The sequence below is a fragment of the Hippichthys cyanospilos genome, chromosome 6 (assembly GCF_059441005.1).
Source record: "Hippichthys cyanospilos isolate Australia breed blue-spotted pipefish chromosome 6, RoL_Hcya_1.0, whole genome shotgun sequence".
Lineage (NCBI taxonomy): Eukaryota > Metazoa > Chordata > Actinopteri > Syngnathiformes > Syngnathidae > Hippichthys > Hippichthys cyanospilos.
Window position 1 is genome coordinate 23880001 of NC_142374.1, and position 14152 is coordinate 23894152.

The 14152-nt window shown below is 39.0% G+C and overlaps 1 protein-coding gene across 1 annotated transcript in view; it reads right to left on the bottom strand.

Moving 5' to 3' along the window:
• met (MET proto-oncogene, receptor tyrosine kinase) overlaps positions 1-6303 on the bottom strand; it is a 49437-nt gene extending 43134 nt beyond the window's left edge. Inside the window, exons 1-3 of the mRNA XM_088417681.1 lie at positions 6107-6303; positions 1821-2823; positions 899-1096 (exon numbers count right to left, since the gene is read on the bottom strand). Of these exons, the coding sequence (XP_088273807.1) occupies positions 899-1096; positions 1821-2822 (1200 nt within the window). The 5' untranslated portion in view covers position 2823; positions 6107-6303. The remainder of the gene's footprint in view (positions 1-898; positions 1097-1820; positions 2824-6106) is intronic.
• Between the last annotated feature and the right edge of the window lie 7849 nt (positions 6304-14152).

Sequence of the window (14152 nt, forward strand, 5' to 3'; positions counted from 1 at the left end):
AACGGTGCACTTTGAACTCACGCTCACTCACTCTTTCATCCGCACGCGTCTTAAGTGGAAAAATTCCTAAATTCCATCCGTGCGATCAAGGACAAGATCCCGGAAGATAAGCCGACTATAAAAGGGTTTGGGAGACTTTTTCGGCTGCGATGGGAAAGCGCGTAAATAAGCGGTGAAAAATTCAGCAAGTGACCGGGGACCTCATTTGCATACTTGTGGAATTTCCATATGGCGGCAACAACTTATACGTTTTTACAAACGCTTTGTGTACCTTTTGGAACTGTCAAATCGTTTTAAACCGCAATTGAAAACTCCACATGGATTCAAGAATTTGGAAAAAGTCAATCGATCAATCCATCGTCCATCCACCCATTTATTTAACAACATCAATCCCATTCATTTATTCAACTCTCATCCATGCATCCATCCATCATCCAAAAAAAAAAAAAAAAAAAAAAAAAAAAAATATATATATATATATATATATATATATATATATATATATATATATATATATATATATATATATATATATATATATATATATATGCATTCCGCTAAAATGTGACAAATAAGAATAAATATTTCTTTTTTTTAATGTTTGATTACAATATTAATCTCAATCAAGATTTTAGAAAAAATCAAAAGTTGAGCTTGGCTGTTTGAGCGTTTTTAATTTACTTTTTTAAACCAATAAAAAGTGATGCAACGTTTCTGTAAGCAAAGATATGAAGGCATTTTTTTTGGTTGAATTGATTTTACACTTGTATGACAATCGGATAATGGATTGTATTGAACCTTAGAGTTTCTCTGCCACGGAATTTCCAATTTATATGTTTTAATGTTTGAAAAAATCCATTTGAAGGCCATTTTTCCGGCACGCGAATGGGAAACTCACCACGTTGTAGCAGGCCTTGCCGTCGGAACCGGTGAAATGGTACGGGTCCACCGTGTTGCACTTTTGCATGTACATGCGGAACATGTTGTTGAGGTGCTTGATGCTCATGACGCACACGGCCGAGTTGGGGGTGGGCTCGCTGGAGTCGGGCTTGCCGCGGGCGAAGGCGGCGAAAAGCACGTCGTCGCCCTCTTCCACCTTCGAAAAAAAAAATCAACATTTCAGGAACAAAAAGATATTTGACCCCCCCCCCAAAAAAAAATCTGATTATAGATTTAATTGGGGATGGAATCAAAAAGGCATATGAGCAGAAATCTGGAAAATAAATAAATAAATTTAAAAAATAATAGGATAGAAAATTTCAATATGTGATTCAATAGTTTACAAAAGTGAATTTCAATATTCATTTAATTTTGTATGTCATATAATGTTAAATCAAATATGACACAATGTTTCAATGTTTATATATTTTTTAAATCTAATAGCAAGCAAAAAAACTGCATTATTTTACAAATAGAAGAAGAAGAAAAAAAAGATGTTCAAAATTCCAAATTTTGGTTCAATTTGAAAAACAAAAAATACCCAAGAAAAATCACGGGGACAAAATGCAAACCTCTCACAGGAAAGCCAGAGGCAGAATCGAACCCACGACCTCCGCACAAAGGCTGACATACCAACCAGTGTTCCACTGTAACACTTCCAGTATTGAAATAAGTTAAAAACCAAAATCAAAATACGATAAGACTACATGCTAAAATTTTCACAAAAATCCCATTGAATTACAATTAAATTAAGAAAAAACACATTTCAAAATGCCCTCAGCAATAATGATAAAAACAAAAATTCCATTAAAAACACACGCAGCAGATAAGAAAAAAATGGGACGAAATGTTCAAACTTGAACATGGATTCCGCCGATTACCTTGAGGTGGCGCTGCAGCTCCACGTCATCGCCCACCTTGGCAACGTGGGCCGCCTGCAGCAGGTTGAACACCTTGTCGTCCTCGGCCGATCGCCGCCTGCGGCGCCGCTTGTCGGTGCTGATGCACTCCAGCGGCATCTCCACGTAGCGGCGGATGACCAAATCCGAGGAGCACATTCGCACGATGCGCGTGTGGAACGCCGGCGAGTCCCGGCTCACCTGCTGCACGGTCAGGAAGTAGGTGAAGGGCCCGCTGTGGAAGGCGTGAACGTAGCGCAGGTAGTATTTCCCCCGCAGCGACGGGATCAGGTCCATGTGCGACAGTCCGGAGAAGAAGGTGAAACCGTCCTGGCTGGTCTTCATTTTCCTCAGGGAGAGGGTGCGCGGGCGTCCGGCGTCCCCGCGCGCCCGTCCCGCCGCCGGGATCTCCGAGTTGCCGGCGAAGAACACGATGATGTTGCTCTCCACGCTGAGCACCCGCGAGCCCAGCGGGCCCGCCACCACGTCGGCGTCGGCCGGCGTCCCCCGCCCCGGCCGGACCCCGTCGGCGAAACAGTACACGTCCTCGTCCACCGTCTTGGGGCTGACGTCGTCGTCCAGCACGTGGCGCCGGCAGACGCCGTTGTCCGCCGAGCCGCAGCTGTATAAGCCTTTGTCGTACATCTTCTCCGCCACCAGGGCCACGTTGCGGTTGTCCGCGGGGCCCGCCGCGCCGCCGGAGCCGCAGGTCTCGTTGGCTAGAAGCGGCCCCGTCCGGTACTCGGAGAGCTTGCTCAGGTTGGACGCCAGCGCGTAGATCCGGTTGACGGCGCCCACGTAGACCACGCCGTCCAGAGTCACCATGTTCTGGATCGGGAAGTCGGCGGCGAACGTCGGCAGGCCGTGTTCCGACGACAGGTTGACCCGGGACGACCCGGGCGGCCCGTCGCACTGGCCGCGAGCGCCGGGCGGGTGCGGGGACCAGCACAACAGCCAAACGGCGTGCAGGAAGCGCGGGATCATCCTGACGACGCAGACGCAAACTAGTCAGACACAAAAAGTGCGGCGCAAAGAAGCGCAGAACATAATGTGGAAGGCAAAAAAAAAAACAGCACAAAAAGTAGAAAACAAAAAATGAATTGAACACAAAAGGTTAAACGAATTGGAACACAAAAAGAAAACAAGTAGAACCAAAGAGAAAGAAGTCAAATAGTGGGAAACAAAGCAACGAAGATGAAAACAAAAGAGCACAAAAAGCAATCTAAAAAAGGGTTCGTGTTCATGAACGCAACACAAAAAAGCGGAGGCCTAAAAGGTGGACTACAAAAAAAGCACAAAACAAAAAGGGCAACAGAAAAAGTAGAGCATTAAAAAAGTAGTGCGAACGAAAAGTAGAACACGAAAAATAAAAAGTCTAACAGGGGAATACCAAAGGTTGAACTTAAATATTGGATAAAAAGTGGGACACAAAAAAACTATAGAAAACAAAAAGACTCATGAAGTGCAGCACAAAAACAATTAAGATTAAAAAAAAGTGTATAAAATGGGCAAACAAACAGAAAAAGTTGAGCACAAAAAGTGAGGAAAATGTATAGTAAAACCTAAAAAAAACCCAAACCTAAAAAAGAGAACCACAAAAAAAGAGCACAAAAAACAAAAAGTGGAAACAAAAAAAATGTAGAACTTTTAAAAAAGAGCATGCAAAAAGCAAAACCAAAATTCAAACACCAAAATGCGCTGGAAAAATAAAACAGTGGAACACAAAACGCAGAATACAAATGGTGGAAATTGAGAAGATAGTAGAATATTGAATATTGATTACAAAAAAGTTGGAAGTTGAAATCTAGAATTGAATTCACAAGAGTACAAAAAATGGAACACAAAATAACAAAAGTGGAGCACAAAAAGCAGGAGAAAATAAACGCAACACAGAGAGTGCGACACAAATGGCAACAGTAAACAGTGCAACACAGGAAAAAATGGAGCACAACTTAAATGAAAGACAAAATAATGGACACAAATACATGGAACACAAAAAAATGGGACACTAAAAATGGCATGCAAAAGGCCTCACAAGTGGAACACAAAAAGTAGGCCATCAAAAAATGGAACGTCCCAAAATAAAAAAAAGAAAAAATAGAACATAAACATGACCAGAAAGCGCATACATCAGCGTCCTGTCTTTGCTGGGTTCTGTGTGAAAGGCAAGGGAGGGGCCAGGAGCTGATGTGTACCGACACAGAATCGAGCAATTATCCCTCTTTGACCATTTCTTGGATCACATCAAAAGCTCACTTTATAATGGGATGCCATATCTCTGTGTGAAAGTACTTTGCCGGGTTTTGTGTGAAAGGCATTGGAGGGGCTGGGGGCTGAGCAATTGTCCCTCAATGACCATTTCATGCATCACCCCAAAAGCTCATCTTATTTGCGATTGCTGGATGCAATAGCTCTGAGTGAAAGTACTTTGCCAGGTTCTGTGTGAAAGGCAATAGAGAGGCCAGGCCACCAGGGGCTGATATGTACCGACACGGAACAGAACAATTGTCCCTCTCTGACCTTTTCTTGGATCACACCAGAACCTCATTTTATTTTGGGATTGCGGGATGCCATTAATCTGTGTGAAAGTACTTTGCCGGGTTCTGTGTGAAAGGCATCGCGGGGACCGGGATGCACTAACACAGAATCGAAAAAGTGTCTCTCTCTGACAATTTCATGCATCACACTAAAAGCTCATGTTATGATGCGATCGTGGGATGCCATATCTCTTTGTGAAAGTACTTTGCCGGGTTCTGTGTGAAAGGCATGGGACGAACCCATGAGGTATCTCAATGTGAAAAGGGTTCAAAACCAGACAAGGGCTTTCCTTCAAGTCGGCGAGGCTTCTTGAGAGCATTACGATCAACTCGATTAAAAGCGGAGAGGCGGGACGGACCCTGGTGGGACGTGATAAATCACCCGCCGACTCAATAGCGGCATGCGGGGTGGGTGAAAGGGGGCGCAGGGTGGGGTGGGGTGGTTGCTGGGTATTTTGGAGCTTTACGGTGCTCCTGTCGAATTTGCAAAATGTGCATTTGCATGCTGGCTAAGCTTGATGTGGTTGCAATAGAAAATTGCAAATTTGTGAACTTTTTAAGGAAAAATGCTGAGTTGAAATAACTATGTCTTTCTTTTAAAGTATGTCATTGCTTTTGGGGAGTTAAATTGCAATTTCGTGAACTTTCTAAGGAAAAATTCTGAGTTGAAATATCTATGTCTTTCTTTTAAAGTATGTCATTGTTTTGAGGGGTTAAACAGTTTGTGGTATCGGTACTTGGTATCGGTAACCACTACTAATTATGTGTCGTATTATTGGGCCCCTGACTCCAAAAGGTTTGAGAACCCCTGTTCTAAAACACATAAACATGTCCAAAAAATTCATGCTAATAATTTTTGCACATTTGCAAACTGAAAGTCACTGCAGGTCATTAAAAAAAAAAAAAAAAAAATCATCCACATCATAAAGACGACTGAAAATACCAAGGCGTGCAAAGCTGTTATCAAAGTTCTCAAGTGGGGGTACATGAAGACACTTGAGGCGGTATGTGAGATTTTACAGGCTTTCTGCAGCTGTCAGCAAATCTAATTTATTGCCACGAGAGGAACAGTACATTGTTCTTTTCAAATTAAGAGCAAATTAATTGGAACATGAAGCAACTTATTTCCCAATTGCAAAACAAGCAGTTACTGTATTATTGATCTAGAATACAGGAATGTTGAAAGCATTAAAAACTACCTGAATTACAATGCGTTTCTAAACTTTTGACTTGGACTTTTGAACTTGGACAATATCCCCGGAACTCTACAGGCAACATCTAAAATGTTACCTTTATTGAAATCATAATGCCACAAAAATACTGCATTTAGAACCTCTTTTACGTTGACTATAAAAGTTATAAAAACAACAATTTCAAGGCGCGGACAGTTTCAGAGAAGAATCGCTTTTAACTGTTAAAAGTGAATAATGGTAACGACGTAAAAATGTGGGCGGGGGTGCACCTGCAACACACATACACACACTCACACAATGGTTGCGCAGCAAACGCACAAAAGATGTGAAAATATTGCGAATTGTGGAGGAAAGTGAGTCATGCCGAGAACACACACACACACACTCATGCACTTGCATGGGACGCAAATGCGCTCGCATACACACGCGCACACAAAGCCAAGTTGACAACAACGTGATTGCAGCCGCTTAAAACAACGAAAAATGGATAATTATGGATAATTATGATATTAGAGCAAAAAGCGTCAGCTGGCTTCACCTGTTGGCCGGAGTTCAAATCATATTCCGAGCAGGGACCTTCTCCAAGTAAGTCCAAACGTAAGCAAAAGCGAGTTCAACTTCTACAACTTCGTCTTCTTTCTTTTTCGTGGCGAATAAGTAAACAAAAAATGGAAGCTTGGCGTTTATTTATTTCTTTAGTTTCACGAGTGAGCGTGGATGCGTGCGCGCAGCCGACGCGATGCTGCCGCTTTGCCTCTCGTTTGCGTGCGCGCTCGCCTCCCTCCGCACGCGTCGCCTAGGCCACGCCCATTGTGCGTGACGTCAAAGTAAGGTCCAGCCCCCTCCCCCACTTGTTTTCCTCTGTTCAGGTGAAACCTTTTTTTTTTCCTCTTACAGATTTTTGTTGACTCTTTTTCGTCACTTTTTTGGCACATTAAAACTGTTAATTAAAAAAAAATGCAATTTAACGTCAACACGAGACTTAAATACAGTAATTTAAATCTAGCACAAGTAGTCACATTTCCTTGTTTTCAATTAGCACCACTATTAAAACTGTTACTCAATTTTAAAAATATATTTACAAATTTTTATCAAAATGGGACTTAAATATACAGTAGTAATTAAAAAAAATTCCACCACGTGTAGTCACATATTGTTTTTAAACACATCACTATTAACAGTGTTACTAAATGAAAAAAAAATATATAATTCATCATCAAAAACAACAACAACAAAAATCAAAATGGGGCTTAAATATAGTAATTTTAAAAAGTACCACCTGAGTTGTCATCTCAAAATCTATTCTTCCATTGAACTGAACAGAAACAACATTAATTTGTTCTCGACCCACCAAAATTTTGTAACATGGCGCCTGCTGTTTTTGTTTCAAGGCCAACTTTAACTAGCAAATGTGTCCTTATCTTAACTCCCAAAACTAGCCATACTTATGGAATCATTCTTTCATGATTAGACCTGCAAAAAATGTCCAAAACTCCTGCCTGAAAAGACACAGGTAGCTTGCCACTTTTGGGTCATTTCAACTCCAGTCAAAGACGAATTTACCTGCAGAATTTCTCCCCCATTTCCAACCCCAAAACTAGTTATACTTAAGAAATTTTGGTAGATATGTGCCCCACAAAAAAGTCTCATCAACTTCGAACTTCATTTTTCCAGGACTGCTTGAAAAGCAAACATCCCGACCTACATATTCCCTCCGATCGCGCCACAGCGCGGTTGAGCGTGAAAGGCTAGCCGCTAACATGAAGCTTTGGAGACAGCGATTGTCATTTCCTTTGCACCTGACGCACTCGTCCACAAAGTGAGTCACACGCGTAGCGACGACTCGCTGGGCCGTAAATAACGATCTGCGTGGCCGCCGAGCGTCGTGAATCACGGCCAAACATTCCTTTGTGCCACTTCCTGAAAGAAAGCGGGACAGCTACACACACGCGTACACACACACTCGAAATCTCCGTGATGGACATGCCGATGACTGGTCAAGTGTGGAAATGATTGACGGTTATCTCGGTTTTGTGTAAAATGACACGTCAGTGCTTACTGCATCACTAAGATGGTAGTTTCCTCTTTTTTGGGTATTTTAATCACATTCCTGAGAACTTCAGTCAAACGCGACATGACAATCACGCAAGCAGAAAAAAATGAATGAAAAATGAAGGAAAAAAGGAATGCTGAGAATCACGCACATCACAGCAAACTTGCAGGTTAAATTCCAAAGCGCCCCCTAGTGGATGTGGACACATCTTTCAAATATTGTAAATGTTAGTGTGTATTTCAAAATATATCTGCTAGCTAACATTGACGCAAGATTTACATTTGTTGCACAAACAGTGGAACGATTGTAAATCTGTGAGTATTGGAAAAATGGCGTGGGCCGATATTAGATTGTGACGATGAGATAACCGTGAGCAAAAATATCACAGTGTTACGGTGTCGCGGTACTGAAATTACGGTTCGAATTTTTTTTCCATTGAACACAACCTTTTGATTGAACATTTGGTACATTAGGAAATGTGTACCATGGTTAGTTCAAATAAATAAATACATTACCATTTTACTTATTTATTAATTATTTTGAGCAAATCACAGTAACCTCATCCTTATCCTTCGTGCATGCTACGAAAGTAAAAAAATAAAATAAAAGCGACTGCTTTCTATTTATTTTCAGAGGCTTGCTGAATCAACTCTGCAAGCACTAGTGATACCGTGTCATCAAACGGCACTGCTCTGAGAGGCACTTTGTAAAAAAATCCTAAAAAATAATGATTTATTTTCAAAATAACTTTGAATAGTATCATTTGTAACCCTTAAAATTCACAGAATGCAAGTTCTTCACCTTGCATGAGCATAAATATGTTTTAAAAAAAAAAAATCATCATATTTATTTATTTAGACACGCAAACGTGTCATGTCATGACTGAAAACAAACCCGACCAAGGAGCCCGTACCAGAATCTCGCAACTTATTCAAACATTGCCTGAGCTCCCAACTTTCTCTATGCGTCACACGGTTACATTTCTGTCAATAAACGTTAGCTGATTACCCACCTAGCTCCCCAGACGACGAAGGATGCGTCACGATGATCATTAGCAAGATTGCTAAATGACTGAAGCACACCATGAAGTGTGTGTGCTGTTTAATGACAAGCTATGCTAACATGTAGCTTAACACAAACTCATTTACCTGTGTTTGTTTTCAACAACAACAATACCACCTCTAAAATACACAACTAGCCCTCTATGCTAACACCGACAAAAACAACCTCACCTGCTTAATTGAAGCCACCGTAAATAGTCTTTCACAAGTGACATAAAATTAGCTATATATATATATATATATATATATATATATATATATATATATATATATATATATATATATATATATATATATATATATATATATATACGAATTTGGCCCACATATGTTTGACACCACTGTTCTCATTTGTAACGAAATTGAACGTTTATTTTTGCGTTTTTATGTCCCCGAATGAAGGGGAAGATTTTAAACGTCTCAGCAGACTGAAATAGTTCGTTTTTTTTCAAATGAAGAGCAAATGAATTGGAACATGAAGGACCATAATTTGTTATTGTGTCTCTTGGCTAAACGTTGCAATGAAATTCGACAATCCCCCCCCCAGAAAAATGGCAACCTTAGTAAACATGTGTACAGGCATAGTCATATTTATTTATTTATTTTTGTTCTCGCATAGCAGCAGAAGCTAATCTATGGCGTTGCAGTGATGAGCCAAAACCGTTCGTGTCTTTCTTGTCAGTCTGATTAGAGAGCAGAGTTTTGCTTGGCCCCAGGGCACACACACACATTTACACACACTTACACGCACACACACACAGGGGTGTGTCTTGTAGTGTGTGTGTGTGTGTGTGTGTGTTTGTGTGCCCAATGGGTGTGTCTTTGTGGCTCTTGTGGCCGCGAGCGTTGTTATGCTTCGGAGGAAGAAGGACGACGAGGTCGGAATGTGGAAAAGCTCTTAATGCGGTTCTGGTTCTGATTCTGGTTCGAATGCGGCGTTGTGCGACCGCAACACCTGCAACGTGACAAACTATGTTCTATTTTTTTGATTTTTATTTTTTTGTGCGTGCAGCTGGCAGCTCATAGTAAACAAGGCGATAGTCACACGCGTTACAATGTACGCAACACTTTACATGGTGGGGATATTTGTTTATATGAAAAGTATATGTAAAAAAAAAAAGAGCTTCTTTGTTAACGATATGAAAATCATGTCATTTATATTCATGTGCTTTTGTGAGCTCTATTTCATCACACTTATGAAAAACTTTTTTTTCGTTTACAGGCAAATTTGGAATCGCATTAAGAAAATGATCAATAATTAACAGTTACGTTTTTATGTTTTGCATTAAATTAAAATTAAATTGAGAAGGGGTCAGAAATTATTTAATTATTCATTTGGTTGCTAATTTGTCATTTTTTTATTCATAAATAAACATAAATATTAGGATTTCAGGTTTGTGAGTGGCTATGTAGTGTAAAGTTGAGTGTGTTCTTTAAATTTATGTTGTTAGCATCCCTAAAGTTCTAAAAATGCATTTATTTGACAATATTTGACATTTTTTATGATTTTTTTAATGGATGTACTCATGATTTCCTGATATGCTTTAACAAATAGCATTTTGAAGATGCATCTAACCTGTTTTGGCCCAGCCTTTGGATTTGTGTCCACAATTATGTCCATTTTGTCTCAGCAAGACAGCAAAGGAAATATGCTGAAGGAAGCTAGTCTGGCGCCATCTGTTGGTGGATATGTTGCTTCATCTCGGTTCAAATCTGCAGGTACAAAAAATTGAACCCCCGTTAATCGCGGAGGACACGTTCCAAATCCACCAGCAATAGGTGAAAATCAGTAATGAGTGGCAACTAACCCAAGGTGTACCCCAACACCCAAAATCAGCGATCATAGATCTCAATTCACCTGTAAGAGCTCTCCAAATGAATCGACAAGTTTTAATGATGAGGGATTGTTCAAAGCATTTGTTTAACTTCAAAGTATCTAAATAATAATTATTCTGGTCCTTTGTGGAAGTTGTTTATCACTTGTGTTTAATCAAAATGGTGTTTAATCAAAATGAGACATCGTTATTTTGGGAAAACAAGGACCGACTGAATCTATTTAAAAAATGTTGGTAGTATTTGTGTAATATTGCCTATTTGTTTTTTTATTATGAAAAACAAAATATACCAAAAATTAAATGGCAAATGAACTACTAAGGTTATAGAAAAAAATGTTTTATTAATAGACATTAATGCAGGGTGTCAAACATACGGCCCGCGGGCCAGTTCCGGCCCGCAAACGGTTTTAATCAGACCCGCGAAAGGATTTTGTAAAGTGTAAAAATGAGCTGATTTTTTTCAGTAAATGAAAAACTTGAAATGTATTATGATTAATAGTAATGTTAGATGATTATTAGTCATGTTGTATAAGTAATATTTTAGATGAAATTAAAAAGAAAGTTATAAACATATAAATTTTATTAGTCCGGCCCACTTGGGAATCGATTTTCCTACATGCGTTTTCTACATACCAAAAACAAGTTTGACACCCCTGCTTAAATGCAAAATTAAATTTGAGTTGATTATTCGATTAATCAGTCCTACTCATGAATACATATAAAAAATGGATCTTTGGACATTTGTGGTGTCAAAAACTGGCACGAAGTGGCAGTTTTGACAGGCTGGATTTTTATTTCTTTCATTTTTGGCACCATCTCAGTCACAGGAAATCAAAGTGAGACAAATCGCACACATGACAGGAAATGACCGTCCTCGCCGACGTCTGCATCTGACAAGACGGACGCCTCGTCTTACCTCTGGCCTCGTCCCGCGGACGTCAAATAAAAAAGCAAAGTTTGCTTCATCTGGCGCCGCATCTTCCACGTCCGTTTGATGGGCCGATTGCGACCGCTTGGGCGGATATCACAAGAAGATGGTGTCAGCCCCCTGCAAAGTAGCACATGTTTAATATGGACGCAAGTATCGAGACGCGCGTTTTTAACTCATTCAATGCCAAAGACAAATTTTTACGTTTTTTTTTCAATCAAATATTTGGTTTAAGCATGGTCTCAAATGGCTAGTGAAATAAGAAGAATTAAGTAATAAATAAATAAAAGACTAAAGTAATCAATTATTTTAGCTATCAAAAGTATTAAGGTAATTGACTATCTTAGGCACTAAAAGTACTAAAAGTTATTTTTATTATACAAGGTAAATCATTACATAATTATCCCAGACATATGTGTGTGTTTTTAGATACTATACACATTGCATTTTTTCCCTTATTTTGTAAACACTTTTAAAGCCATAGTAATTAAAGTTTTTTTTTCGTTCAACCACTCATTGTTCAGTGACATCAGTTCTATCTATACACATTTAGTTATTAAAACCCACAAAAAAAAACAACCTGAAAAATAGCATTTTCAGTCTTTGCAGTCTGTGATGTGATGGTGACACTTTAAGACATTTCAAAAATGATTTTCCCGATGCTAGTAGAAGGTAATTGATTACTTTGTATAATTGAGTCCTAGATCAATCAAATATTTAGGTACATTTAAGTAGTAAAGTAACAAATAATATAGGTATCAAAGTAAGTAAGTAATCGATTACTCTAGGTAAAATTACTAGTAATGAATCAGTTGATTAGATACTTATTTTGCCAAACCAATATTTTTCAGAAAAAAAAAAAGTAAAAATAAGTCATGGGAAACATTTTGGATGTTTTTACTATTTTGGTATTTGAGCACAGTTACCTAAAATGTCAATAAAAGGTGTTGGGTTCATATTCCAATGATTAGAATAACAACCCTTTGTTTTGAATAGAAATATTTCCATACAGCAGAAACAACCCTGAAGCTGAAGCATTTTGCATAAAAGGTCCGGCCTAGCTATTTTGGGGCGAAAAAAATGTAGGTACAAACACGTTCAAGACATAACGTCAAAAAGTCCCCTACAAGAGACACTACAAAACACATGGTCTACTTACACTAATACGATGTTGCAAAAGGCAAACAATACGAGTCAAAAGTTTAGAAACACCTTTAAATTCACTCTTTTTCTTGATTACAAACTCTATCGTTCAGAAAGGGTATACAATGAACTACTTAAATACATAAAAAAAATACAATATTAACAAAATTTGGGAATATAAAAACATAAAAGAAATTTGAACACATGGAAACTGATAAAGTATCAATACACACCGTACAATAAATTCTCTATCGCGATAAATGACCAACATCTTACTGAAGAAGTACATACTATGCAACTATTTTTTGTTTGTATGGCTGTAATATACTGCCACCTGGTGGCCACAGTGGGCACACACCAAAAAATTGTGTTGGACCGTACATATCGTATTCTTTGTTATTATTGTGTGTTTTTATGAAGTAGCCTACAATTTTATAGAGTACTATTTTTCTTTCATTAAAAAAAAAGCATAAAGACAAACATTTGTGCGGTTTATTTGGGGGGGCGGAACGAATTGTGCGTTTGAGGCGCAGGCATGGTAACGAAACAAATACAGATATGCAGCATATTAAGTTATGTATACCTTTATTATGTGGTTTAGTGCAGTTTTCCAATCCAACCTTTACAACAAATCTGCTGAAAACGGATACTTGAGGCTCTGAAAACGTTACACACTACTGCTGTCATATCCAAAATTAGATTTTGTATTTAGTAATTGTATCTACGAGAGAAAGATGTTCCGTTGAGAGAGAGAGAGAGAGCGAGAGAGAGAGAGAGAGACCGAGAGAGAGAGAGCGAGAGAGAGAGAGAGAGAGAGAGAGAGAAAGAGAGAGAGAGAGAGAGAGAGAGAGAGAGAGAAGAGAGAGAGAAGAACACTATCTTAATTGCTTTTTCTTGATTTTGGCCAGTTTTTTTTAGCTCACCATGCAATGCGAGGTCTTAAATGGATCTTCTGCGTGAAAAGCCACATCGATGAATCATGTACTGTAATTAGCGTTTGTGAGAATGGCGAATCTACCGTCTTCTCAGACGAGAACTTGATTAGGCATCACCAAATTCGAAAGTGCTGGAGTAAACCTCAAAAGATATTTACCTATTTGTGAATTTCTCCTCTGGCAATACATCAATTTATTTATTCATTTATTTGTTTATTTTACCAAATACTACAGTACTATGAAATCCAATGGTACAGGCAAGCTTCGGTAATGAAATACTTTAAATATATTAGTATTTGTTAAATTAGAGTGGTTAGCTAGCAAGCTATCCATTAAGTTTTGCTAAATTAGTCTATTAGTGTATTCATACACAGTATGTATGAGAAAATGCCTTCCACAAACCCGATAATGACAGTGGTGGTCCTACTTTGAGCCGTCCCATCCCACCAAAAAAAAAAGAAAGAAAGAAAAAGAAAAACGCGAACACCGATGCACAGCATTCTTAAATTGATCTTAACGTACCTGCATTTGCTTCTACTGTAGAATGTGCAAGCGACTCCGGTCCACAAGAGGGCGCAAATTGCCCATACAAATGTCACTGTTTTGGTATAAAGCAACATTGCGATCTT